The sequence below is a fragment of the Pezoporus flaviventris genome, unplaced genomic scaffold, assembly GCF_033815535.1.
Source record: "Pezoporus flaviventris isolate CSIRO_AGI_PZ_B2104156 unplaced genomic scaffold, CSIRO_AGI_Pfla_v1 ptg000010l, whole genome shotgun sequence".
Taxonomy (NCBI): Eukaryota; Metazoa; Chordata; class Aves; order Psittaciformes; family Psittacidae; genus Pezoporus; species Pezoporus flaviventris.
This window is the reverse complement of record NW_026892558.1, coordinates 340,507-368,330: the sequence shown is the minus strand read 5'-3', so window position 1 is coordinate 368,330 and position 27,824 is coordinate 340,507. Positions and strand designations below refer to the sequence as shown.

Genomic DNA, 27,824 nt, shown 5'->3' with positions numbered 1-27,824 from the left:
TATGTCCGAATTTTTTTTTGTGGAGAATATGTCATCCATATCACCCGTACTATAATTATCTTTATTACAGCAATCTTTAAGGAGCCAATGAGTTGGGGGGGGTTTCTCCTTTGTTTTAAATGGTGCTTCTCTTTCTGCATAAAATATATTCCTTTTTTTCTTCTAAATAAAAAACTATAAAGATCCACTGTGTTTCCATTTGCATGCTGGGGAGGGATGCTGGAAGGGACTCTTCATTAAGGACTGTAGTGATAGGACAAGGGGTGATGGGTAAAAACTTAAACAGGGGAAGTTTAGATTGGATCTAAGGAGGAAATTCTTTCCTGTTAGGGTGGTGAGACACTGGAATGGGCTGTCAAGGGAGGTTATGAATGCTCCATCCTGACAGTGTTCAAGACCAGGTTGGACGAACCCTTGGGTGCCATGGTTAGTGTGAGGTGTCCCTGCCCATGGCAGGGGGTTTGGAACTGGGTGATCTTAAGGTCCTTTCCAACCCTAACCATCTATGATTCTATGATTTCTTTTCTGGCTTGCTATGCATTTTTATTAACTTAGTTTGCTATGTTAGTAGCACCTAACTTTCTAGAATTCAATTTCAATTGTAATTTTCAAAAATACAAATTCCTGATTTATGTTCTATGCCCCTTATTCTATGGAGGCATGGAATTTGGGGAGTTTTCATCAAGATAAAAGGATTTTCTTCAGTTATGCAAGTTCTTGAGTCCTTTCAGAAATGTGTTTGCTGCTTTCTCCTTCCCACAAAAATACCCATCATGGTTTCAACTGGGAGTCATTTACCTCTCTTTGTAAATAAAATATGAAAAGTTTAGGATGATTTTAGAAGGAAAAAAAAAACAAATCTGTTCTGAGAAACAGGAGGTCTTTGCATGACGAAAATTTTATTACTCCCTCAGTCATTCAGCCAGAGAATTTCAATTTTAAATGAGGAAGCTTGCAGAAAGACATGAGAAAAAAAGAAAACTTCAGGTTTCACCAGTGTTTTGCTGGGAATCTTTTATCTCATTGCAGAGCAAAATTTTAGACTGGCTTTAAAATTTCAAGCCAAGATTAAACCTCCATAAATGTCTGGACATCTCAGACAACTTGTTTTACACACCAGCTTGCACTGGGGAAGTGAGTTATTTTCTGTGAGGTTAAAGATTTCAGTGGCACAAACCAAGCTGCTTCAGGTTTGAACCACTGCAGCCTCTTCTGAAGAGTGCTGGCAGTGAAATATTTAGTTCCATTTTCCCATCAGCGAATAGCTGGAAAATAACTCCGCTGACAGGGTTGGTGATTGTTTACATCTGACTGCAATCTTTGGTGAATCATCTTTCATAAGTACTGTGGGAAAAAAAAAACATTTATTTTTCTGTCATTTTAAGTGCAGTTTGAAATACCTCAACTGAAAAACTTTCTTGTTCTTGAACGAACTTAATCATGTTTTCTTCCATTGCTTTGTTTCAACTTTTCCAATTGTAATGCACGCTATTAATACGATGGATGTATTAGTCTGTTTTTCCTGTTCTGCACTGATGTTTCTCCAGTTCCACCCTCAACATTTGTGCTCTGTCTGGGGCGACTCATGGTTAACAATGGCAAAGCTTATGAGATTTGAAATTTTTTGAGAGCATGAGTGGGGACAGGATGGTAGGATGCTCATTTTGATGGGGACAACCAGCTGGAGCCTTGTTCTGATGAGGGATGCTCCCACAGCTCTGGGCAGCAGCTCCCTCTCCCTTTCTCCTTGAAAAAACTTCTAAAGGTCTTGGGCTCATCCGAATGCAGGAACGTGTCTCTCTCCCCCTTTTATCTCAAATTTCTTCTCAAGACAGGAAAACCACTTCTGTCTGGCTCTGAATAATAACGTAGAGCATGGAGAGCCCTGTTGATATCAAAGCATTGGCAGTGTAAGCACGGCCCAGTATGAATAAGGATATCATAATTCATCCCTCCAATATCAAACATTTTACTGTAATTTTTAATTCCTTATAGATTTATAGGAGCCTACTTTGTACCTTTAAAATCAACAGGGAGTTTGCCCTTCACTTCAGGCCAAAGAGGTGCCAAATCATACCTTAACAGACTATTTTAAAATGATCTGCAAATGACTTAGTTTTTTTTTTATTAATGAGGTTATTTCCTCACCTTTGCATGTTAGAGACAATTCCCCCCCCCCCGGTAACAAACTTAATGCAGTTTAGTAACAAACTAAAGCCAAATTAATTGTGTTATCCTAAACGCTCTTTCCTTGTACAATCAGCCTTGTGATTTTCAAAGGAAACAGTATAAAATTTGCAAGACTAATAATCATAATTATAATGAATAATGAATCCTGAGATGTTATTACACAATAAAAACACACCCTCCCATGCTGTGCCTTACTGTTCAATTATTTAAAGCTCCCTGACAATTATAAACTCACTTTAAGTCTGTCTTCTCATATGATGAGGAGCCATAACCCCAGCCACAACAGCTTTCTCTTTTTTTATCGTTGCAGTTCAAAATAAAATTGCATTTAATATTTCAAAAGGAAGGACTCTTTCTCTAGTCCTCCAATTTTTCTGCTTAGAAACGCTGTTTTATTTCAAAGCTTTATCCAGGTGAAAAAGAAAGCAAGCCACATTTCCAACCAAAGTGCTGTGATTACGTTCTGCAAGGAGGAGAGCTTGGGGAAGAGGATTGTGTTGTCAGCTTTTTTTAAAAAAATCAACCACACTAAAGCTTAGAATTATATATTAATACTGTCAAAGTTGATAAGAATTCTGTTCATACTGCTTATAGCAGCAAGCCCTCTGAGCAAACTTGAACTACAATGTGTCAGAGAAACTCAGCTTTCCACAGCGTCAGCCCTGGCCAGGTATTGAGGGTATCCCAACAGCCTCAGAGGCAGCGTCTCTCCCCAGCTTTTGGGAGAACTAGGGATGCAATAAATCTAGTCTAGTCTAGTCTAATCTAGTCTAGTCTGGTCTAGTCTGGTCTGATCTGGTCCGCTGTTCTGTTGTCCTTTCCTGTCCTGCTCTGTCCTGTCTCGTTCTGTCCTGTCCTGTTCTACCCTACTCTTTATTCTACTCTACTCTCTGCTCTACTCTACTCTACTCTACTCCACTCCACCCTACTCTACTCTGCTCTACTCTACCCTACTTCTACTCTGCTCTACTCTACTCCACTCTACTCTACTCTACTCCACTCCACTCCACTCTACTCTACCCTACCTCTACTCTGCTCTACTCTACCTCTACTCTACTCTCTACTCTGCTCCTCTACTCTAACCTACTCTGTACTCTATTCCATTCCATTCCATTCCACATCTTAACCTCACCTCCCAGTCCCTCAGAAATCCCCTGAGTCTGTGCTCTTACTCTCTTTTGCTCTGATCCTCTTACGTGCTTTTATTGATTATTTATCCAACTTGCAGTACACATACTTGGGCAGACTAAATTCTGTCCTAACATCTCTTAACAGGATGCATGGAGAGAATATAAAATCAGGGCAGATTTCCACAGTAGATGCTGTTGGGGTTGACCATCACCCATTGCTTCTCCATGATGGAGCCCATCTGTGCTGTCCCATGTGGGACCTCCACTGCCCACCTTACCTCACCCATGGGCCACCTTACCTCACCCATGGGCAGGTGCTGTAAACAGTTCTGTGCAGCACCCAGTGTCCTCATTGTCCTGCTTAAGCCACAGTACTCGTCAAGTGATCAACCTTGTGCACATGGGGGACATCAACGTCTTCCTCACTGGTATGTCTCAAGTGCTCACTGTGACCATTTGTCCAGCTGGACAAGTGGAATGGGATTTTCTTCAAAAATGCATAACCTTAACCAAAACCATTTTTTTTTTTTTTCCAGAAGCCCATGTAGTCATTCAGTAGTAATATTTCCAGATCAAAGTTTGACTCAGTAGCTCCTGTGTAGAGTAAGATAGTTTTAAACTTTTTTCCCCCTGCCCTGAATAAAGTGTTTCTCCCATTAGCTCCCCTCTGTCCTTCTTGCAAAATACGGGTGGGCGGTTCTCCACTGAAAAATTGCAACCTAATAGGTGAGAAAAAAGTTGAAAATTACAGGTGATTGAAGAGAGAATTAGAATGGCGGAAAGCCAGCAATTTTTAAGATGCTACTGTAACTACCACCATTATGTATAATTCTTTTTAAGTCTATGGCAAGGTAGATAACATTAATGAAACTATTAGTATCAGTACACACTGCTATAAATATAATTTCTGTTGTCTCAAAGTAACTGCTTTGCTAATGGGACAAAGTGAATTTCTTTAATATATAAATTAGTTCTGCTGGTTTTTTGCTTTTATCAGTAAATTCAATATTCTGGGGAAAAAAGACACCTTACCTTGAAAAATATGTAAGACATTACTATATTTTTTTCAATGCTTTGCACCATGATAATGGTCTCAGAATTAGTATTCAACACATCTGATTGCTATTTTTCAAACTCGTGTAGGTGGGGAGATAATTTTTAGAAAGGACAGGGCACTAAAATCTCTGCTGACTCTTTTTTTTTCCCCTGTAGCAAGCAATCAACAATTGAGCTTTCTAATAGGTTTATTATAGATTGGAGGCACTAATTCTCTCAGGTTGAGAATCTTCTTAATTACTAATTTTGTTCCCTGTGCGGTAGAACAATTGTTCTCAGAGCAGCGTAACCTACAGACTTACATCCTACAAGCCTGTGCCTTGACACCACAGTCATCCTCACTGAGGTAATTTTCGACCCCTTTTCCCACCTCATAAGCACATCCTGAGGTCCCAATAAGTATAAATGTGACCAGCCCCACCACTTTTGATGCCCCTCAGTACCTCCTACCAAGAAGCAGCTGATAGGGGAGCATACTTTTGGAACCAAGCCTGATGTTCATTAAACTTTTGATGACTTCCTCTATTTGAGATCCCTGGTCTCTTGAGGAATTTTGTTAGAAGTGGCCAAAATGCAACAGATTCCATAGAGGGTTTAAAGGGCAGATAAATGGGATGATCATTAAGCTTTCTTTCCTTAAAAATCAGATTTGAAAATGTAACATGGCAATAACTGCCATGAAGATGATTTCATGCAGGGGTTTCCATCTAGGGCTTACATTTTGGCTTTAGGGGTATGTACTTTTACCATTTTTGTATCTGGCTATACTGATAGTCGATGAAATATTTGATTTTGTGTTCAATATTTCTTTAGGACTGGGTAGGGTCACTGTTTTAGTCTTCCGCAGTCTATCAGCAGCTGTAATTTCACTTCTTAAAGCAGATGGATCCCAGGTGGCAGGTCAGCCCTTTGGTGTTTTGCTGCTGGTGTCCATCAGTCTTTTGAGCCCTGGACCTACTAGGTGGGCAGCCTATCACTTTGCTGGGACTGCTTCAGCAATCCTATTCATAGATTCTTAGAGTCATCGAATGGTTTGTGTTGGAAGGGACCTTAAAAATCATCCAGCTCCAAGCCCCGGCCACCTTCCACTGGAGCAGAGTGCTCCAAGCCCCTGTGTCCATCCTGGCCTTGAACACTGCCAGGGATGAGGCAGCCACAGCTTCTCTGGGCACCCTGTGCCAGCACCTCAGCACCCACACAGGGAAGAACTTCTGCCTTATACCTAACCTAAATTGACTCTCTTTCAGTTTAAAACCATTCGCCCTTACCCTATCACATATTTTAACAGCAAAGCTGGGAGACCTATGGCAGCATCATTCTGCCCCCTCCCTCTGCCTGCCCCAGGCTTGGTGTGGACTTAGCATCATGTTGCACTTCTGGGGAAAGAAGTGCTGTATGTTGTGGGTCTGGTGCTCTAAACATAATGAATAGGACGCTTTCAGAGCAACCTCTCTCCAGCGTTAGCCAGGACCAGGGAGTAATGCCATGTTTTCCTATTGATTTGTTGTTGAGAGCACAGTTTTGCTACATGTCATATCATACAGAAATTAAGTTTTCTATTTTCTATGACTCCCTCTTTCCCCCAGCACAGCAGAAAACATCCTTCCCATCTTACGTCTGCCCTACTCCTAGTTTAGGAAGTTGTAGGAAATTTCTATGGAAGAAGAAATAGCAATTAGTGCCTTGTAGCCCCAAGGCTTTGGGGTTGTGAAGTGCATATTTAGTTCATTCAGCGTGGTGTGGAATAGGGGAGGCAGAGCTTACCTGTCTTCCTGAAACTAGCAAGCACCAGTACAAGCCTAGGGAGTTTATATGGACTTCTGCTGTGTTGTATATGAACCGAGACTTGATCTGTCTCAACAGTACCAGGAATTCCATTCATGAGCTACTGAAGGCCCACCATGCACAGTGGGATGCTGAGCCTGCCAGCTTACACTGGGGGTAACAGCTGGGTCATCTGCTGACCGTGAGAGACTTTTACAGTTAAGAAATTCCATCTCCACAAATTATTCGTATGCTGGGCACAGGCATATGGTTTACTTTTAAGAGCGTGGAAGATCAAAGTAACTGCAAATCTGTCTCTCTTAAAAGTGCTATCCTTGAGATACCTTGGTGTGCGGCATGCAGTCACACACAGGGCACCTGGAAGTTTTCCAGCTCCCGGATGGTTTTGCTCACTCTGCTGAAAATTCACATCCTTTACAAAGCCAGGCATTCCTATGACACAGACAGAGGAAAAAAAGGGCGCACAGATCTGTTCCAGGGTTGTCACTGCTGGCTTGTAGGCTGGTTTATGCTGTGAAGAAATAAGGGTTATACAAGTGTAGCATCCAGGTACCCATCTGTTTGCCTTCTCTCTCACCTTCTTCCCTCTCCTTATAAGGACCCATAAAAGAACCATTCTTCCTTACAAAGAACCATAGAACTATGCAGTGATTTGTGTTAGAAAGAACCTTAAAGCTCATCCAGTCCCAACCCCTGCCACGGGCAGGGACCCCTTCCACTGGAGCAGCTTGTTCCAAGAGCCTGTGTCCAACCTGGCCTTGAACACTGCCAGGGATGGGGCAGCCACAGCTTCTCTGGGCACCCTGTGCCAGCACCTCAGCACCCTCACAGCAAAGAGCTTCTGCCTAAGAGCTCATCTCAGTCTCCCCTCGGGCAGGTTAAAGCCATTCCCCTTGGCCTGTCCCTACACGCCCTTGTCCAAAGCCTCTCTCCAGCTTTGTTTTTGGATCCTTTAGGTATCCCTCTCTTGTAGGCCCTTTTTAGTTATTTATTAGCAGTTGTGCGGTTTAAAATGCTTATGGAAAGAGTAAAGGTCAAAGTTTTTTAATCCTTTTGAAGCTGCCAGGTGGGCAGAGAAGAGCCACCAGAGTCAGTCCTGGAGGTGCAGGAGGGAGAGCTGAGTTGTCCCCGCGTCCTGAGGTGGTGGGCAGCTGTGGGAAAGGGAAGTGGGGGTCCCTCTGGACCCCTCTACAGGGCATCGCTACCAAGCATTGGAAACACCTGGGGGATGTGAAGCTTTTGGAGCTGCGCTGTGAGTTGTACCTCTGCAAGCCCAGTGAAGTGGTTGTGTAACCATCCCTGGAGGTATCTAACAGACATGTATATGTGGTGCTAAGGGATATATTTTAGGGGTGGACTTGGCCCTGTTAGGTTAACGGTTGGACTTGATGATCTTAGGTCTTTTCCAACCTATATGATTCTATGATTCTAAGTTGTTGGCTGGTTTAATGCCTGACTTTGCTCCCTTGCTGTTCTGTCCTGCATCTCGCTGAAGGTGGCACATGCCTTACAAAAAATAATAGCTTCCTGGATTATTTAAAATCTCACTTTGTGCTTTCCAGGAAATTTGGGTTCAGGTGTTTCTCTTCCTGTTTATTTTCAAGCTAGGTGGTAGCACTTACTTCATGCAGTTTTACACAGAGCATACAATAAAATGATGGGTTGAATGGAAAATTCAAAGTGACTGTGTTGATGTAATTCCCATGTCAGGAAAAAGGTAGTGGTAAGAGCAAGAGTAGTCATGGCACCTGGGCAATGCGGATGAAAAAAGACCTCTTAGATCCTCATCAGTCTCCTTTGATACTTTTATTTCTGTAAGATCTGAGCATTTCACATCTCTGAATTTACTCACCTGTTAACTCCTATCTCAAGCTAAGTGATTTGGGAGCTTTTTTTAATTGTCTGCATGAGGAACACTGGGTGTTGTAATACATGCCATAAAAAAGCAATGAAAAATAAGCATGATTATTTTATTGTGCTGATGGGAAAAAATAGGAGCAGTGTAAGAGAGATCCTCTATGTTATGCTGAAAATCTTGCAGAGCTAGCAGTTGCATTGGGACACCTATAACACAGGCAAAATGCCTTTGCTACACAGCCATCTTTCTTCTTTTTCCATCTCCGTTTTGGGCTATCTGTTTGAAATATTGATGATTTTGCTGTAGGTCAAAGCTGGTTCTTTACAGATAAATATTGTTTGCAGTAAAGCAGCTCATGAGTTCCCCTTAGCTGCTCCCTTAGTTTTCACATGGCCAAGACTTAGCAGATGTTCAGTAAAGCAAAACCAGTTGACAGTTTTTTGCAGTGTATCAAGAGATCTGAGAAACATTGCGGACCATGGTTCTATTGAAGAACTCAAAATAGCTTCTTATGAAAATCGCTGTAAAAGGCTTGATTAATTTATTTGTCAGTTCATTTTGGTGTGTAGCCACAGAAGCAGGAGCTGTAGGGGTTGGGTAAGATCAGATTCATCATGGAGAGCAGCTCCTTGAGCAGTGTTAGTTAACCAAGTCTGGGAATAGGCTTGTTGCTGCCAAGGCAAGTCATGGAGATGTCTCCTCTCTGCAAGGCAAAACTGATTGGGAAACTGAGGCAGAGAAAGAGTATTAATGAACAACCAGTGAATCAAGGCAATAAACCTTAACAGGTATAAGCTGGAGGAGAGGGACAGCTAAAGGTGATGCTCTGAGCCCATGTGGTGTTTGAGCATCATTTTGATCATCCTGTGGAGGCAGCACGTGGCTTATTCTGGAGTTTCCTACCAAAGACAAGTAGTTTTAAAATACTGTGAGATCCAGTATCATTCCACTTTTATCTTCAAAGGCATTCCCATAGCATCCCAGCTTTCAAAGCCTCGTGTATTTAGGAAGAGTTGCTTCAAGAAAGCTTGATTTTGGTTTTGGAAGTAAAAATGTCAAGCCTGCAGTCTGCTGTTTCATGATGGTATGGGTTTGCTCCCAGTGGAGAGAGGTCAGTTTGCAGGGTTATCCACAGGTATTTTAATGGACTGTGATAAATTTCTGCTCTTGAAATGCATACCTTGGATATAGCCTGACACTTCACGGCTGCCCTTGCAATTGTAAGTTTCTGAAGCTTCCCATCGGATACAAGATGATGCTTCAGTGGTGAAAACACTCCATGTTTTATATCCTCTGCCAGATTTAGCCTTGTCATCATCTTCCTTATTTCCTTCCTGATGTTCAAACACTGCTTTGAAGGTGGCATTCTTAATTTTTTTCACTGTCTTTTCTCCGGTGCTTCTTACCAGAGTGTATGAACCTTTGTGCTACCATGAACACACTTGGACTGACAATTGTCTGTTTTTCAGATGAGGACAAAAGGTGTAGAAAGCTTCACCTCAAAAGGTGAACGAGATTACTTATTAGATGAAAAATTTTTCCCTGTGAGGGTGCTGAGGTGCTGGCACAGGGTGCCCAGAGAAGCTGTGGCTGCCCCATCCCTGGCAGTGTTCAAGGCCAGGTTGGACACAGGGGCTTGGAGCAAGATGCTCTAGTAGAAGGGGTCCCTGCCCATGACAGGGACTTGGAACTGGATGAGCTTTAAGGTCCCTTCCAACCCAAACCAGTCCATGATTCTATGAAAAGCATCCCAATTAGCCATGTGTGGCTGCCCTGTCACTGAGTTTGATAGATCAGCTGAACAAATCTGTAACACATGCCACTTTTTGCCAAAACTCTGAGTACCACTCAAAGTTTTAAAACTATTTTTTTTCTTTTTTAAAGCAGGACTAATATGCCTGTTGGAAGACAGAGTTACAAAAAAAGACTTTTTTTTCTTTTTTTTCTTTTTTTTGTCCCATAATGTTTGATAATAATTAGGTGCCAAAGGACTAAAATACTGAGCAAATACCCACTTCATTTAGCCATATTATGGGAAATACTGTTGAGGAAAGAATGGTGCTGAGACATTTTGCTGTTTTGATTTACTTGGGATGGTTAGCTCTGAATATTAATATTACCACTACTAGTAATAATAATAATACATCAGCTGTAAAATACCTTATTGGCACAGACAGAGGTACCTGTTTTGTCCCACTCTTTCTGAAAGCAATGGGTTTGACCCAAATATTAAAGACAAGAGCACATTTTTATATCCTGCTGTAATCCTGGGCCAGGTTTGGTGAGGAGGATCCATCCCTGGGGGATCTGCCAAGGTGCAGGTGAGCTGAAGCTTCACACAACTCAATTGTGTCAAGACAGAGATTTACGTGTGGCCATGAGCAAAACCTTGCTGGAGCTGGGTAGCAGCAGTGAGCCTCTGTTCAGCATCATTCAGAGATTTTAGTTCTTCTACATTCAAGCAGTTGATGAAGACCTTCAAAGGTCTCATTGGTGCTAAAGGTTGGAATTGTAATGCCACATGCTACTGTGAATACAACTTGAGGTAAAAGAGAAATTGAAAGATAGGGCTTACCAGCAAATAATAGGTCGCGCCTCTAAGTGTGAGCAAACATTTTAAGTACACAGTCTGCCTCCCTGAGAAGCCCACCCAATATCAGAGTGCCTAAATTTCAACTGTGACAGCAAGCTGTGGTCCCCTAAGTAGGTGCTCCAAGCTTACACAGTTTTGGAGTGCCCTAGGGAACAAACACAAGAGGTTGCAGTTTTGATTCAAATAAATTCCCACTATTAAAAATAAGAAGATGTTTCAAAATCATGAGTCAGAAAGTTTCACTGAAAATAAGTTGAGACATGCCATAATGTTCTTACAAGAAATGGTTATTTCTTAGAATGAGAACATTTCAGTTTGTCATGATTTCAGTATTTTCCCACTATTATTTTTTTCCCCTTAGCAAATACTATTATTCAAGTTTGTTACATTCATGAACAGTTTGACACTCTTCAGGGCTCAGTTTTAAATCAAGTTAAACTTCCCAAAAAAAAACATTGAAAACAAGGCCAGGGTGGATGGGCCTTGGAGCAACCCGCTCTAGTGGAAGGTGTCCCTGCACGTGGCAGGGGGTTGGAACTGGATAAGTTTGAAGGTCCTTTCCAACTCAAATCAGTCTATGATTCTATAAGCCACACACAGTACGCTGTTGCAGAAGAGCTGATGGACACGGGGAGGAAGAAGACACTGATTGAGCACACTGGGTTGACCTTCCAGCCACTCACCTGATCATCCCTAGAAACAGTCGCTGCACTCTGGAGTTTCACTTGCAAAACTATGAATGTGCTCACTGCTGCATTTTGAACACCGTAGATGATGACAACATTTACGGTTGCTGTTTACTACTGTTGGTATTTGACCATGAAGTGCCTTCCAAGTCCCTTGGCTGCTTTAAAAAACTTAATTTCTGCTTTTTCCGTAGGCAGCAGCTATTGTTCGGTGGGTTGGGGATGGCTGACTTGATTAACTGACCAGCATTTCCTGGGGGAGCATTTGCGGGTGATTGAATTTCTTGCAATCAACAGCCCATTGCCCCTCACACCCCCATTTTTCTTGGTGACTAATTGATGATGACAGATGTCACCTGCATGGTGACACCAGTCCTGCCTTTGCAGCTCCAAGGGGGGTAGTGATAGCGCTTCTTTGAACACAAGAGCTGATCACTGGTGGGTTTGCCCATTGTTTTTTTGGGGTTTTTTTTTGTGGGTTTTTTTTTGTGGGTTTTTTTTGTGGTTTTTTTGGTTTTTTTTTTTTGCAGTGCAGTGTCAATTAATTAATAAGATCTCTTCACTGTATTAAACAGCCACTAAGGTCATATTAGCCATTGATTTTTTCTTTTTTCTTTTTCCTTGCAAATGTGAATAGCAATTTTCTCAGCTGTAAAAAGAAAGAAGTGGGATGTAATATGTAGACAGATGTGCATACAGGCATGCCTGCCTTTCACATTCCCAGAGAGAGAGAAGACAGTACACGTACCAGGCTGTCTGAGTTTGCAGTTGGAGAACTGCTTGGCCAAGCTGTTACCGAAACAAGATCGGGTACAAAACCAGAAATATCTCAGATATACTGCAGTTAAAGAAAGTACTTTTGTATCATCTATAGGTGGCTTTTTAAAATGAAGTAATGAGTAGCGGCCGTGCCTGGGCTAGGAGTGCCGTGGCTGTGCTGGCATGGCAGAGATGTATGTGTGGATGTAACGTGTTCATGGAGGGTGGCAGCTCCTACAGTGGGGAACATCAGTTCTCAAAAAATAAGAAAAACCACTAAAATGTCTCCTTTGCTGGCAGAGCTGCAGTCACGGCTGGAACTTTGCTGCAATAGTGGTTCCAGGCAACTCTTTGCACCCAGCATCCTTTAAGCTTGGTCAGCAGGACTTCACCATCATTGCCTTGACCTAGCCTGGTTCTTTTGCATAAAGTAGTTCTTAGGTGACAATAGCTAATGATCTGAGAAAAAGAAAAGCATTTTCTTCTAATTCTGATCAAGCATCTTCACTGCAACAGCGCAAATACTAACATCCCATGGAATCTCTCCTTTCAGCCCCTGAACCTTCTTTGCCTTGCTTTTCCTGTCTACATCCCACTGAAGGCTCAGTAATTATTCTCAGCTTCCTAAAGGGGCGACATCTGTACAAGATCTTGGTTTGCACATTTAAGAGTAGACAAGTGTCTCAGTTATATCTTTCTTGAAAATAACTTTCAGAAAAACCACTGGGCAAAACTGCCCTGGATTAATTGGAATTAGGGGGTCTTGTAGTTCTATATCGCACTACTGAATTTCAAAGTAAACACAGGCAACACATCTTTTGACTCTTACAGGGGATCCAGACTGATTATATTTTAAACTGTGCTAGTCATTTGATAGATATTGTAGCTTTCTTTGGCCAGAGTTTGTCTCTGTGACTCTGCAATGTCTGATCATTTTCTGGACTTTCCTCCTACCTTTTCTTCTTGCTTCTCACTTCAGCGCACCTTAACTTTGAGCTCCTGAAGAGAGCATCCAGTTTCCAAGCCATTTATCCCTTTCTTGTATTCCAGACGTTTTGCCACCCCTTCAGGCACTCTCCTCTGTGGAAGATGAATAAAAAATAAAAGCTGCTGACTCTTCTATGGGAGAAGCGAATGTGTGATGTGGTGGTCTTCATAGAATCAGAGAATCACAGACTGGTTGAGGTTGGAAAGAACCTTAAAACTCATCCAGTTCCAAGTCCCTGCCATGGGCAGGGACACCTTCCACTAGAGCAGCTTGCTCCAAGTCCCTGTGTCCAACCTGGCCTTGAACACTGCCAGGGATGGGGCAGCCACAGCTTCTCTGGGCACCCTGTGCCAGCACCTTAGCACCTTCATAGTAAAGTTTTTTTTTTTAAAAGCCAACATATGATGTATATTTCTCTTGGTTTTCCCCTTGTCCAGAAAGGTGGCGAGAAATTGCCATGATGAGCAGAGAATAAAACCCTAGAGTAGCATGGTTGCATTGCAGGTGTAGGTTGGAGGGACAGTTCAGCTGTCCTGAGTTTCACAGGAATGGGGAAACGTCTGTTGGATCTGAGGTTTGTGGCATGGGCCTCTGGGCTTCTTTTCCTTCACTCAGTGTGGCTGCAGCTGCAGAGTCTCATGGTCCATCCTGGGGATATATCCTGCAGGCTTCTTTATGGGAGTGAACACTACTGCCCCTTCGAGAGGAGCATGTAGGAGGTGAAGCACAGGCTTGTTTTTCTTGGATGCTTCCCTGTTTACTACATTCAGGTCGTGCCATTAAGCAGATTAGTAGCATCCTTCCTCCCTCTATCACAACTTAGCAATTAAGCTGTTATCCTGCCATACATCTCTCTTGCCTGTATTTGAGAAAATGAGGCTGGCGAGAAGGGAGAAGCATTAGTGTGTATTTAGCTTCCGATGTGGTTGTTACTGCATAGGGTGGAACTATCAAAATCTCCCCAGTCCCTCTGAGATTTTATATTTCAGATAAGTACATGCTGTTTCCAAAGCACAAATAGCTTAATCCTGAGAGGTGTTGAGTTGGGAGTGTGTTCCTTGTACAGTAACATCAGGCACTGTTGACACACATGAACTTCAGTGATTTATAGCAAGGTTCATAGTGTCATAAAAGAGGCATAATACAAATTAGTACTGCATGACTTGGTTCTAAGAACATCATTATGGCACCAAGTAATAATGAATTGCTGAGCAAGAAGCCAGAAGGGAGGAAGTATGTATGGCAGGGAGGACAGATCTTTTATTTGGTGAATTAGTATCACTGCATATGGGCTGAAAACCTCTAAACATATGCTGATGTACCCTGACGTCCTGGCATGTGCTCTGTGTCACTGGTAAAACCCGACGTGTGTGAACACATCAAATGTGGATGTGTGCACTCCCATATGAGCTGTTCCAATGTGACCTCTGGTGGCATCTGGGGAGTGGATTTCAGCTCAGAGCGCCTGAAGAAATGCTTCTGAATGCAATGATTTGAAACTGTGTTGTATGATTAATTGGCTGGATAAAAACTGGAAAGGCCAAATTGTGTAAATGGTCCCCAGGAAAGGTAATAGGAGTTGCTTGTGCGGAAAAAGGCATATTGTTTGACCATAAGTAATGAGTTACCAGTAAGTTGTCCAATCTGATACTTATTTTGGACAGTAAATGACACCTATTTCATGTCTCCGTAAAGGTCATCTGATAGAATGTCTGCTTTTCTGCTAACTGCTAAAAACAAGACCAAAATTCAATTGTTTAGCAATCAGATCAAAACACTATGATTCATTTGGGCTTTGTTTTACCAATTTTCACCTATTTAATTACTTAACATGGGAAGATGGGAGTTCCTGAATCCATGTCCCAGGGCTTTTCCGGGGACTGTCTTCCTGCTGCTGGTTAGCGTTGGGTTTTAAAAGTGGCATTTCATCACGAAATTTCAGACAAAATTTTCAACTGCCTTTGCTAAATGCAGAATTTTATCTTGCGTTCCCTGCATGCCTTAACACCAGTGATGCTTCCAGATACATTGGTTTCAGAAGCCAGCATCTGTACATCAGAGGTTTTGCCTTGTATTGAAACCAGCTTCTTTAGTGGCATAAACACTCTGTCCTTCGCTACCTTCCTTGATCAGGAGAAAACCAGCTCCTGATTACTGTCTTGAACTGTTTGTGGGTGTATCTGGAACATGTAAGTCATGGATTGGTTTTATATTCTGAGTTCATAAAAAAACACAGAATCACAGAATAGTTAGGGTTGGAAAGGACCTTAAAATCATCCAGTTCCAACCCCCCTGCCATGGGCAGGGACACCTCACACTAAACCATATCACCCCAGGCTCTGTCCAACCTGGCCTTGAACACTGCCAGGGATGGAGCATTCACAACCTCCCTGGGCAACCCATTCCAGTGCCTCACCACCCTCACAGGAAAGAACTTCCTCCTTAGATCCAACCTAAACTTCCCCTCTTTACGTCTGAACTCGTCCTGTCACTGCAGTCCCTAATGAAGTCCCTCCCCAGCATCCCTATAGGCCCCCTTCAGATACTGGAAGGCTGCTATGAGGTCTCCACGCAGCTTCTCTTCTCCAGGCTGAACAGCCCCAACTTTCTCAGCCTATCTTCATACAGGAGGTGCTACAGTCCCTGAGCATCCTCGTGGCCTCCTCTGGACTTGTTCCAACAGTTCCATGTCCTTTTTATGTTGAGGACACCAGAACTGCACACAATGCTCCAGGTGAGGTCTCACAAGAGCAGAGCAGAGGGTCAGGATCACCTCCTTCGACCTGCTGGTCACGCTCCTTTTGATGCAGCCCAGGATACGGTTGCTTTCTGGGCTGCGAGCGCACACTGAAGCCGGCTCATGTTCATTTTCTCATTGACCAACACCCCCAAGTCCTTCTCCGCAGGGCTGCTCTGAATCTCTTCTCTGCCCAACCTGTAGCTGAGCCTGGGATTGCTCCCACCCAGGTGTAGGACCTTGCACTTGGCATGGTTAAACTTCATAAGGTTGGCATCAGCCCACCTCACAAGCATGTCGAGGTCCCTCTGGATGGGAAATGAATCTTGTTATGTTAAAGTAACACTGTAAAAATACAGCTCCTCTCATCTGCAGATCCCTGGTACAGTCTGTTAAATTAGAAACCATTTTTTATGTGTTACGAATTTAATATAATTGAAAATTCATATTTTTATGCTAATACAGTGCAATGTAAAATTAGGCAACTCATCTTCTACATCTCAACTTCCTGTTTCATTTAGAGTTCTTCTATTTCTTTTCTTACTGTACATCAATGCTGATTTATTTGTTTAAAGACCATGAATTAAGATTTTTTTAATCCCTTCTTTAAAATTTAATTTAAAAAAATGTTTTTGTTGTTGTTGGTTTTTGGGTTTTTTTTTCAGTCCATCATTGCCATGTGGGAATGGCATCTGGATGCATATCTAAAGCTTTTCCCCAGAAATCACTGCCAGCCCCTCAACTTCCCAGTTCTGCCATTTAATGACATAGCTATTAAAGTAAAATTAAAATAAAATGGCGTTCTGTACAATGAAATGGGAAAATGATTCTTTGAGAAATGTCTACATTCTTAAAAAATTACAAAACCACTAAAATTGGTATCTATTACAGATCTCATTTAAGGATATTTCGCGGCAAGAGTACTACACATTTTCAGGTGGTAGGTGTTAGATATGCAGCATCTCTTGAGTTATAGGTATCGCTGCAGCGAGCTCTTTTTCTCACTTATAACTTTCACAGTTTGCTGTATGGAAGGTGTAAGATGGGTCAAAAAGGTTCTGAGTAAAAAAAATGAAATTCAAAAAGACTAAATTCTCTGAATGCAGGAGTGTAAAAAGAGAGTGGATTTGCCAGGCTATTCCTATACTGAGCAACACCAGACAATAAGAACATATTTGATGTTATTTCTAGAATTAAAATTCCATGTAAATTGCTTTTTCTTTTAGCACTGAGGACTTGGAGATGAGAACAGATTCATGTGCCTACGTCGTACTTGAAATTCCTGCTATATGTATAACTGATTTAAAGTGCTAAAGCAAAAAAAAAAAAATATTGTGGGGGAGAGCAGGGAGGAGACTTGAATTAATCCAAAAGATTTATATTTTAACTTGAATAAAACATCAGGGTTTTTTGGGTTGGTTTGTTTTTTTTTTTCTGAACGCTTAAATGCATTCAGTGAATTTTTCAAAAGTATTTTAAAACTGAAACAGAATTAAAAAATCACCTCTATAGTAAAAAAAAAAACAAACAAATCAAGGAATTGAAATAGTCATTGGAAGCCATAAAAAATATTTCAAGGTAGTGTCTTGGCTGAAAATTTTCATTTGATGTCTTGAAATGTCATTTTGGCGTCAGGGTATGTAGGCTATTTAGGGAAAGTGTGATTTGTAGCAGAAGGTTGAAGATTGCAAGTGTGATGGTTTTCTCATTTTTGCTGAAAAAGTATCGAGTTTCAGATCTTATCAGTGAGCTCTAATTGGCCACATTTTGAAAGTATAGATAGCCTATAGTAGATGGTCTTATTTTAACAGACTCTAAGTGTAAAACAGGGGCAATTGCTTCACCAGTCTTTGCTTAGGTAAGGTTATAATTTAAAAAAAAAAAAAGAATAATGACATAGACATTAACCACTTTCTCTGAGATACAGACAGCTCCTATATATAGCCCAATCTCTTTCTGTATTAATTTATCCCCCTGAAAAATTTGAATAATTTTAAATTTAGGCAACTTGCTATATGTGTAACAGGCGTCAGCATTCTATGTGAATTAAACACGAGTAGCTAAACCCACCAAAGTTTAACTTCTTCCAAAGAAGAGAAGCCAAACTCAGCTTTATCAGTTTAAAGCCTGGACCTCAATGCAGATTACCAGGATACCTTTTAGATCAGTATTACAGACGTATAAGCAAAATATTTTCTGTATGTACTGTAACTTCTCAACTTAGTTTTAATTTTAACTTATAACTTCTTTCCTTAAACTTTTTTCCCTTTCCTATTGACTTAATGAATATGTAAGAAAAAAAGAAAAAAAACAGCTAAAGTGCAAATTAATATTTTTTGTAGAGGTAGAAAACCTTTGCTGAGATCTGTCCGTGCATATATATCTATCATCTACATCTATATCTAATCTATATCTATATAAATATAAATTCCCTCTGATCACCCAAGTGAGAACATGAGATATTTTATAACTTGGATTTAGAGGATTTTAACCATGTCTTTCAGTGGGAAAAGCTCATGAATAAGCCCATACCATCTTTTGCCACCCCTGCTTAGCAATAATAATGTTATATCTTCTTGATACCAAATCCCTTGTGGGATATAACTCAAGGTATTTTCATTCTTTTATCATCTTTTCTTGTATATCACATAAGCTTTTGCTGGTCTCTAAGAACATGTGAAGAGTAGGCAGGTGCTGCTAATAGGATAACGGGGTAACAGGTTCAAACTTAAACAGGGGAAGTTTAGATTGGATCTAAGGAAGAAGTTCTTCACTGTAAGGGCGGTGCGGCACTGGAATGGGTTGCCCAGGGAGGTTGTGAATGCTCCACCCCTGGTGGTGTTCAAGGCCAGGTTGGACAGAGCCTTGGGTGATGATTTAGTGTGAGGTGTCCCTGCCCATGGCAGGGGGATTGGAACTAGAAGATCTTAAGGTCCTTTCCAACCCAAACTATTCTATGATTCCATGATTCTATGATTCTAAATCCCCCCAAAAGCTGTGAAAAGTATTAAAAACTCTACAAGTTAGGACAGCTCTTTAGGAGTGCAAGAATGGGAGCTACTCTCAAAACACTGCTAAGGTCACAAAACTCACAGCTGATTCTAGGCTATAAATAATGGGGGTTTGGGCTCTGAATGTGACGTGCTTTTTTTGGTTTCTTAAATAGAAACATGAGGATCAGTTTCCATCAGGTCTATATTCAGACCTTCTCTGTTGATTGTATACTCATTTGCACACATAGGAAAGGAATCAGTCCAGTTGTATGCTTACTTTCTACAGAGGTAGACGATTATTTGTACAGCCGCAAGAGCAGAGGAGATGCACTTTGCAAGGAGTTAATGTAAACTGCATCGGGCTGAAATCAGAGCTTGTCAGGCTGATGAAGATGGTTTAACCAGTGTGGATTGATCTTGTGTAGTCATATGAAAGACTGAAGGATTTCAGGCATTACTTGCTGAGATAATTTCAGGTTATGTCTCTCTATATTGTACTATTGCAATGCATATGCTTGCTATTCACTGCTAGCAACAATAAAAGTGAAATTGCTTTTGTCAGTGATAGCTCTACAGTGTTTACTGAAAGCCAGAGCAAAATATATGCTTAGTGGACTGGAGTTTCAGCCCCAATCTTGCTGCTTTTCACCTCAGTTTTTTGCTATTATTTTCATAAATTGAAAATAAATCATGCTTCTCTGAGCATGAGGTCATGAAAGATATGGATTTATCTCCAGGTTTTCGATACTTTTACAGTGTGTTTGAAGGTAGATACAACTGTTTGGTAGTTTGATTAGCTCTTTAGGCTGCGTCACCTGTCTGTGTTAGGTATATGTACTCATTTTCTATGGGAGGAGCTTAGATACCTGTGTAAATGAAGTCATGTACACACAGTTACCTACATGTACATGTGTGGACTCAGGGCTGATCATAGCACAGGTTTCTAATCTAAAGAGGTTTCAAGGGAAAAGAAGTGCCTGGCTCCTGTGTTCCACCAGGAGGATGGATATTTGGTGGAGGAATCACAGACCAGGTGTTCTAAATAATTAAAATAGATTTATTTATCGCTATTATAAGGTGACTAACAAGAGGGATTTTTCCCAATTGTTGCGTTTGACTTTAAGTACTAGAACTCTGTCTGTGTGTTTTTTCCAATCTTGCCTTTGATACTTCTCTAGAATTGTTTACTTACCTCAGCCTTCACTAGAAGACAACAATGTACTTAACGTTCATAATGTATGAGTCAATGTATAGGATAGACCAGAAGCCAAAATCTACTTGCTGTGAAGCAATATAGTCGCGTTGTTGTAATATAAATATGCACAGAATTATACTGTGGCCTTGTGTTTGCACATTATTTAGATCAGTGGCCCATGACTAAGGACGCTAAACAAAACCTCAGTGCAAATAATGGATCACAACTTTGCAGCCAAGACAGCTGAGTCTATGGCTTAATATTTTCTTTCAACACATCATTACTCTGGAAATGCCTCTGGGAAATTCCTTAATTCCCTCTGGTTAGGAATTGATCACAATAAGTAAGAGGCAATGATATTTCTTATTAATAACAGCAAAATTAATGGCTTTTAATAATAATTTATTGATAATATAAGAAAACACTAAGCTATTATTCAATGAGCTTCATGCTTTTTACCTACAGCTATTCTTCATAAGCTGTTTAGATAATACAATGCTGTTAATGATCTCACAGCAAATTAATGCTGCTAATATATTTCATACTATATGCATAGGAAGATGACCAAAAAAGATTTGCAATAATGAAAAAAATTAATTGCTTTTTGGTTTTATACGAGTTGTGAAAACCTGCTTTTCAGGGCTGGTATAGCCTGTGAATTGGGACCTTATACGTCATTTTGCTCTCAGTGACATGAATGCTCCATAAGATGCATGTGCTGAAGCAGGAAGCAGCTGATTACTTCAAGTATTGTTGAAAAATAAATATTTTTATTTATTTATGTTGGCAGGCCAGCTTTCACATGGATTTGGTGAGCAACAACCGAACTCTTAAACTATATAAATATATGATGTTCTAACATGAATTTTACTGCTTGAATCTGCAGTTTAGGCATTTCTGTATTTTGCACATAGACTGAAGGCTTTTCCATGCCGAACAGGGTTAATATTAAGTTTCACTGCCATTTTATCCCACTTTGATACAATTATCTATTAAGTCATGTGCAGAAGCACCCTACTTAGTTCCTGCTCTTCCCAAACCAGTTGGTTTGTACGCTTCATGCTTTGAGTACGCAGTTCTTGTTTATTTATGCCATCTGCTTGGGGCACAAAGGACAAAAACAGTGAAATAGGAGTGAACAAATACTATCATACTGATCAATTGTATAAGAAATAACTTCGCTTATCACAAGGAAGTACCCTAGTTAAGTTTTGCGTGTTGCTGTTCACTTTAGAGGATGGCTCGCGGTGGTGTGTCTTAAGATGTGATTTTACTGTTAGTTTTTTTTCTCTCTCTTTCACCCCCTGTCATTTTATTCACGCTTCTTCCGTGCCTCCTTGGCCCTTTGTTCTGTAACACCTCAGCTGTGTCCACCACAGCACCTCCTGCCTGCCCTGACACCCCTGTGCCACCAGCCTCTCTGACTGACTCGTCTCCTTCCCCTCCAGCTGTCCCAAGTTCCAGTGTCCTCCCCTCTGCTCCCCGAGATGTGGTCCCTGTTTTGGTCTCCAGCCGATTTGTCCGTCTCAGCTGGCGCCCACCCGCCGAAGCCAGAGGCAGCATCCAGACATACACGGTCTTCTTCTCCAGGGATGGCGTCAACAGGTGAGCCTCAACAGACCATGGGTCTCCTCTGGATTGGGGGTACAGTCCTAAGACGGTCTGAGGTCTCTGCAAGTGTCTTGCAAATGGTTCTCAACCCCGTGTTCTTCTCCCCATGGTATGTTTGTAGCTATAAGAGTCTTTTGTTGCTGTGTATTGTTTTAGACATCCTATCAAGGGTTATATGAATGCGCGCATTGTCTTGGTCTGAAGAACCATTTGCATTGAGAGTGATGTCTGTGGGTCTTACCTCCTCCAGTTACTACTCGACTGTCTACCATAAAATAAAGTTTTGTATTTCACCTTTCATCTTCCTCTGAAGACACAGGGGCAAATGTTCTTTGCACTGCCAGTGGAGGGAAATTTGTTGAGCTCTAATCAGTTGGAGAGGAGATTGATTTTAGAGCAGTGCAAATGGTGTAAGACCTTCAAAGCAGCCAGGAAGCGGGCTGTGAAGATTTTACATGATTGCAAATACAGTGGAACACACGGGGCTGTTCTGGCCACATGAACTAGAGCTTCACAGAAGACAGCTGTTTTGTGACAATGGCACTATCGATTGTTTGGTGTTTGCATACTTCCTCATTGTATATGCTCATTTCACACTTGGAAAGGTACTGCATATTTACTTGGGTTTTGTTTTGTTTTCCTAACTTCGTAAATGGCTTTATGCCTGAGAAAAATTGTGTGTTTTTCCTCTTCCTGTACATCATTATGAAGAACTCACTTGAAGTATCCTGTCCTGTATTTCACTGCTCTTATGATACACTTCAGCTACCAGCTGGTGACCAGTGCTTGTGTGTGCTGACGGCAGTTCGCTTCTGAAGGGACTTGAATAGGAATCTATATTTATTTTAAAAAATGAGCGGATGTGTATTGGATTCATGAGAGCTAAAGAAGCAGGACTCCACAGCTATCAAAGTGAGCGTCCCTCTGCCATAACACGAGCTCATCTGAAAGGTTTTAGTGTTGCAGGCAAAATTTCGTGCCCCTGTCTGGACATTCACAAGCTTCTCAAACTCCAACAAGGTCCAGCTTTCCTTTACAGCCATATAGTCATTTATTGAAGACAGGCTGAAGACAGGCTGAGGAAGTTGGAGCTGTTCAGCTGGAGAAGAGAAGGCTGTGTGGAGACCTCAGAGCAGCCTTCCAGTATCTGAAGGGGGCCTATAGGGATGCTGGGGAGGGACTCTTCATTAGGGACTGTAGTGACAGGACAAGCGGTAATGGGTTAAAACTTAAACAGGGGAAGTTTAGATTGGATCTAAGGAGGAAATTCTTTCCTGTGAGGGTGGTGAGGCACTGGAATGGGTTTGCCCAGGAAGGTTGTGAATGCTCCATCCCTGGCAGTGTTCAAGACCAGGTTGGACAAGGCCTTGGGTGATATGGTTTAGCGTAGGGTGTCCCTGCCCATGGCAGGGGGGTTGGAACTGGATGATCTTAAGGTCCTCTCCAACCCTAACGATTCTATGATTCTATGATTCACCAAAAGGGTTGTCAAGCACTGGAACAGGCTGCCTACGGAAGTGGTGGAGTCACCATTCCTGGATGTATTTAACAGACATGTAGATGTGGTGCTTAGGGACACAGTTTAGTGGTGGGCTTGGCAGCGCTGGGTTAATGGTTGGACCTGATAACCTTAAAAGTCCTTTACAACCTAATCCTATATATTATTCTTTATATAAAATTTTTATATATAGAAGTTGTAGACATTGACAGGTACAGCAGCGGTACCTGCTGCAAGAGGTTGACATTCCTAAATAGAGATGTGTATCCATCTGGTCTGGCTGAGCAGCCTGAAAGGGCACAACGTTCAAAGCACTTGGGATGAGAGTGTGAAACACTCTGCCTCTGTAAAAGAGAACTCTTAAATTCAAGTTGGCATTCCTGAGGCCGGTGCTGGAGGCATCTTCTGCAGCAGGATGTCACTTGTGAGCTAAGCAGCATGCAGGCAAGGGGTGAAAGCATGGGTTAGGAGCCAGTCTTGTTGAGTTTGGTTCACAGGTCAGACACAGGCATCTCAGCTTCCACAAATCCTTCTGAGTCAGACTGTGAGCAGAAAGGGGGAGATGGGAGCAAAGTGAGACAGATGTGGCACAGGTTCAGAGCTCTGATCTCCATCATGCATCAAATCAGGTCTCCAGTTGTGACTAGTTTATGTCACACAAGAATTACAGTTCAGTGGGGCTTTGGGAAGGGGGTATAATGGAGGTTGTAAGGCACTCAGGAAAGATAGGAACTGGCCCTAGCAAAGTAACTGATGCAAAGAGAAAATTAATGAGCTCAGTGGGAAGTGAAGAAGCTTAGCGGCTCCCTTGCCTCTCCCAGTTTGGGTACCAAATTGGGGTTCACACGGCTGAATCAGATATTTTTGCACATACATGTCCTACTGTTTGTCTGCAGCCATCACAACCAGAAATGATGGAACAGACTCCTGTGCTGTGCATGGGGATTTCATCACCTTACCTTGAGAATGCACTTCGAGATTTGTTGCTGGGCATGAAGTACCCATGATGTAGCAGTGCTGGCGGGTGCTGCTGTAGTGACATCTCATTTGTTTTAACTGTCTTAAAAAACATCAGAGCTGCCACATACAACTAGATTGAGTCATATTCCAACTCAGTTTATCAGTGGAGGAGAAAATACTAATGCTTTTCCATGAAGCCTTTAAGAAGTGGTGTTTCTGAGGTCAAACAAGGTGGAAAAATAGCTCACCCCGGATTCCCTTAGACTTCAAAAGAATTCTTCTTCCAGAATTTCCTTCATGCTGCTCATGGTGTGTACCAGACATAGTGTGGTGATGGGACTAAGGCATGTTTTGTGTACCAGAAGTATGCCTTAGTTCCAACTACATGCACAACTTCACAAAGTCTTCTGAAGAAGACAGTGGGCTCTGTGTTAGGATAACTAAAGAAATAAATAAATGAAATAAAAATTCCACTATGCTCCCTCCAGCAAGAGACTCGGAATGCTACCTGCAGTTTATAACTTTTGAATACGTACCTGTAGGTTTGCAAACTCTCAGAAAAACTTTGAGATAAAATTAATGTAGTTTTCCTTAATGGAAAAAGCTTCCATGGATTTTTGGAGTTGTTCATTGTTTTACACATTATTCTTACAAAAAAGCAGATTTTTCCTGCTTGCAAAAATAAATATTGGATTTGACATTAACCTCAGGGATGCAAAGGAATTGTCAGAGAAATTAGTGTAAGGCTGCAGCAAGACGGTCTTCCTGAGTCTGAGAGCAGTGAGGATTCATGTGGCAGCTGGCAGCATCACTGAGGCCAGCACAACACGTGGGGCACACAGCCATTGAGGGGAGCATCCGGAAAAACAGCCTCCTGTATTTTGAACTCCTCTCATAAGGGTTTTTCAGCACAGCCCTTTCGAAGTAACCCCTTTTGGAAGTGATTGCACTTACTGTCGTAGCATAATCACCAGAGCCCTGCTGATGGGTGGCTCTTTAATCTTCATACTCAGCTAGGCATCCTGCGTGGGATCAAACGGTTTTGCTTGCTGATAAGGATGATTGGAAACAGCACTTAAAGGTAAAAGGCAAGTTTCTCAGAAAAGGATAAAACAAACCTTAAATCTGTGAAGAAATAAATAAACAGCCAACCAATACACCTGCACTCAGGAAAGTTTCTGGCTGAGATTAAAGTTCAGATTTAAAATTAGGCTATTCTATACCGTCTGCTGATAGTAGCAGACGGTTGATTTAAAACTGAGATCCCCCAGAAATGTAAGATTTCATGGATAGGATCTGCCAGTAGATATGTAACTCTTAGTATACATCTGATTGTGCTTATTTTCTGTTAAAATATGGAAGAATATAAAATAGCAGAATATAATTCATGCATTTCAGAGCATATCGCTCTCCAAGGTATAGACATGTACACACACACATGAAAACCATAAAATCAACCCTGCCTTGCTAGAGAAGTGTTCCAGAAGACAAAGGAGTTTAGGTTTTGTTTGATGTTATAAGCTCACTAGGAAAAAAAACCACCATTTTGTATGCACGTAATAAGGTCATTCAAAAGATTATAAATACAGAATTTACTGCTTTAATGGGTAAATCTCTGCCTTTTTGATTTATTTCTCATTTTCTGCTGGGATGCTGCCCAGATGGTGAGATCTTGGGCATGGCACTGTCCTTTGGTGTTGGGAAGGTGGAGATGGTGCTTCATCCCCAGCATCTCTGACATACACACGCTGTTGAAACTTTAATTGTAAATAATTATATTGCATTTTTTTTTAGCTAAATCTGGTCTTCAGGTGGAAAGCGCTTGATCTGTCTCCATCCTTAAGCCCCTTCTAAACCAACAGCATTTGTATCGGGGTGTTTCCTAACTTTAGTTGCAAACTGATTTGGAACAGGTTTTTTTTTTCTTATTTCATTCTAAACATTTGCAAAGTGTGCCAGATTCAACATTTAAATCCACAGGGAGGTTCAAATTTTGATCTGCTTTCGATGTTGAGATTTGCTCTTGGCCTCGATGTTTGTTCCCTCTTCTCATCCGTCTCTGCTGGTTGGCTTCTCATTGAGCAAGCATTGATTCACTCAGGCATTTGATATTTATCTGGTAGTGTACTAGTCACCACACTGTTTATTTTTCCTGATTTGCTCTTCATCCATCTCTAAACCAAAAAATAACTCCTCAAAGGTAATATCAAGACACATTTAATTACCTGTGCATATTTTTACACGAATTCTGCTTTCCCAGTGAGAATTTACATCAATGTACATAAAATTTAAAACTTAATTTGCAATAAAATATCACTGTATTTGTTTCTAAAGAATGATAAATATTTATGTGGTGATATTTTTCTGTTTAGCATTTTAGATGAGACACAAAGCCACAAAATACTGTTCAGTTTTTGACTGCAACCTTTGAAATGTCAAGTTGGCTTAAATAGCTGGTTCTGGTTTGCAGCTAGCCTTTTTTAACTGACTGTTGGCAACCATTTTTTCCAATAAATGAAATTAAATGCTCAGAACATAAAAGGGAGAAAAAAAAAAAGATAATAAAATTACCCTGGAAATCAGCACTGCAGCTGAACATAAACTGCTTTGATCAAGGACTCTCTTGCAAGACTGGGACCAGTTTTATTTTCAGATAAACATTCTCTAGAACTTGTTTTCATCAACGAAATAATAAATGCATCAATAGTCACAACAAGCTAATAGATCTCCCAGTTCAAATTCCTACATATTGCAGACTGAAGAAATGAATCAAGGGACTGCTTAATTGAATACCAAGCCTTATATTTGATTAAGGTCTATCTTCCGAATTCAGCTGAAGTGCTAAAATATCATTCCCAGATGATATATTTACATTAGTTTTGAGGTTTACTTAATATAATCAAGGACTTTATGTTATTTTGGGGAAGAGTGATAATGGGACATAAAAAAAAGGACTCAGGGTAGTAAAAGTTCATCCATTTTAATAGCATTCATTTCACAGCAAGGAGCATGAACATGACTTGTCTTACTTGAAGTAACTAATTAGGTGTTTGAAACATTATAAAAGCATTTGTTACACACCTAAGAGATGTATGGGAACTGTAATTAACTTTTTTTACATGCTGATACTGTAATGTAACATGATCTTCACTCACTGGAAATTACATGTCGAGGCCTCCATTCTACAAGAAAGTGGATGACTTTAGTCAAGGTCTTTTATTTTTAGCCTGTAATTTATGGTCTAGATGGGTTTTAAAAAGAAAACCCCAAATACAAAGGTGACCAATTCAAGGATATTTGGTGCTTTTTAGATTATTCCTGCATTTCTGTAGCATCTGTAGTGCATTAACCCCTCGCTGGCAAGCAGGAGCAGATGATGGACTTTTGGGTGCCCATCTCACCTAACTTCAGCCCAAGCGCATGTCAGCGGGACAAGCTGCTGGGATGAAGGCAGCCACATCCGTATGATGTGCTTTGGATAACCTTACACTTGTCTTCATAAAATAGGTGTTACATTCAGAAGGAGTTTTTTCTCTTTGCTAGCTGGAGGGCCCATGGTGTCACAGAAGATATCACTGCCAGCTTTGACATTGGCAGGCAGCCCGTTTAAACAAAAGGAATCATTATTTCTCACGACATAAATACATTGCCACAGGATATCACAGAAACAGAGGAGTTAGAGGAGGTTTGACAGTTTGAAGGTGATGGACCCATTTGGCTGTCTGTTATCACCTGGGTGCCAAAATATCAAAACCCTGTGAGCAGCAGTAACATGCCAGGGGAAT

General features: G+C 41.2%; 1 protein-coding gene across 1 annotated transcript in view; it reads left to right on the top strand.

Annotated features, from left to right (window-relative positions):
- Positions 1–27,824, top strand: part of DCC (DCC netrin 1 receptor) — a 606,685-nt gene that overhangs the window by 398,348 nt on the left and 180,513 nt on the right. The window contains exon 8 of the mRNA XM_061450469.1: positions 21,419–21,575. Within this exon, the coding sequence (XP_061306453.1) occupies positions 21,419–21,575 (157 nt within the window). The remainder of the gene's footprint in view (positions 1–21,418; positions 21,576–27,824) is intronic.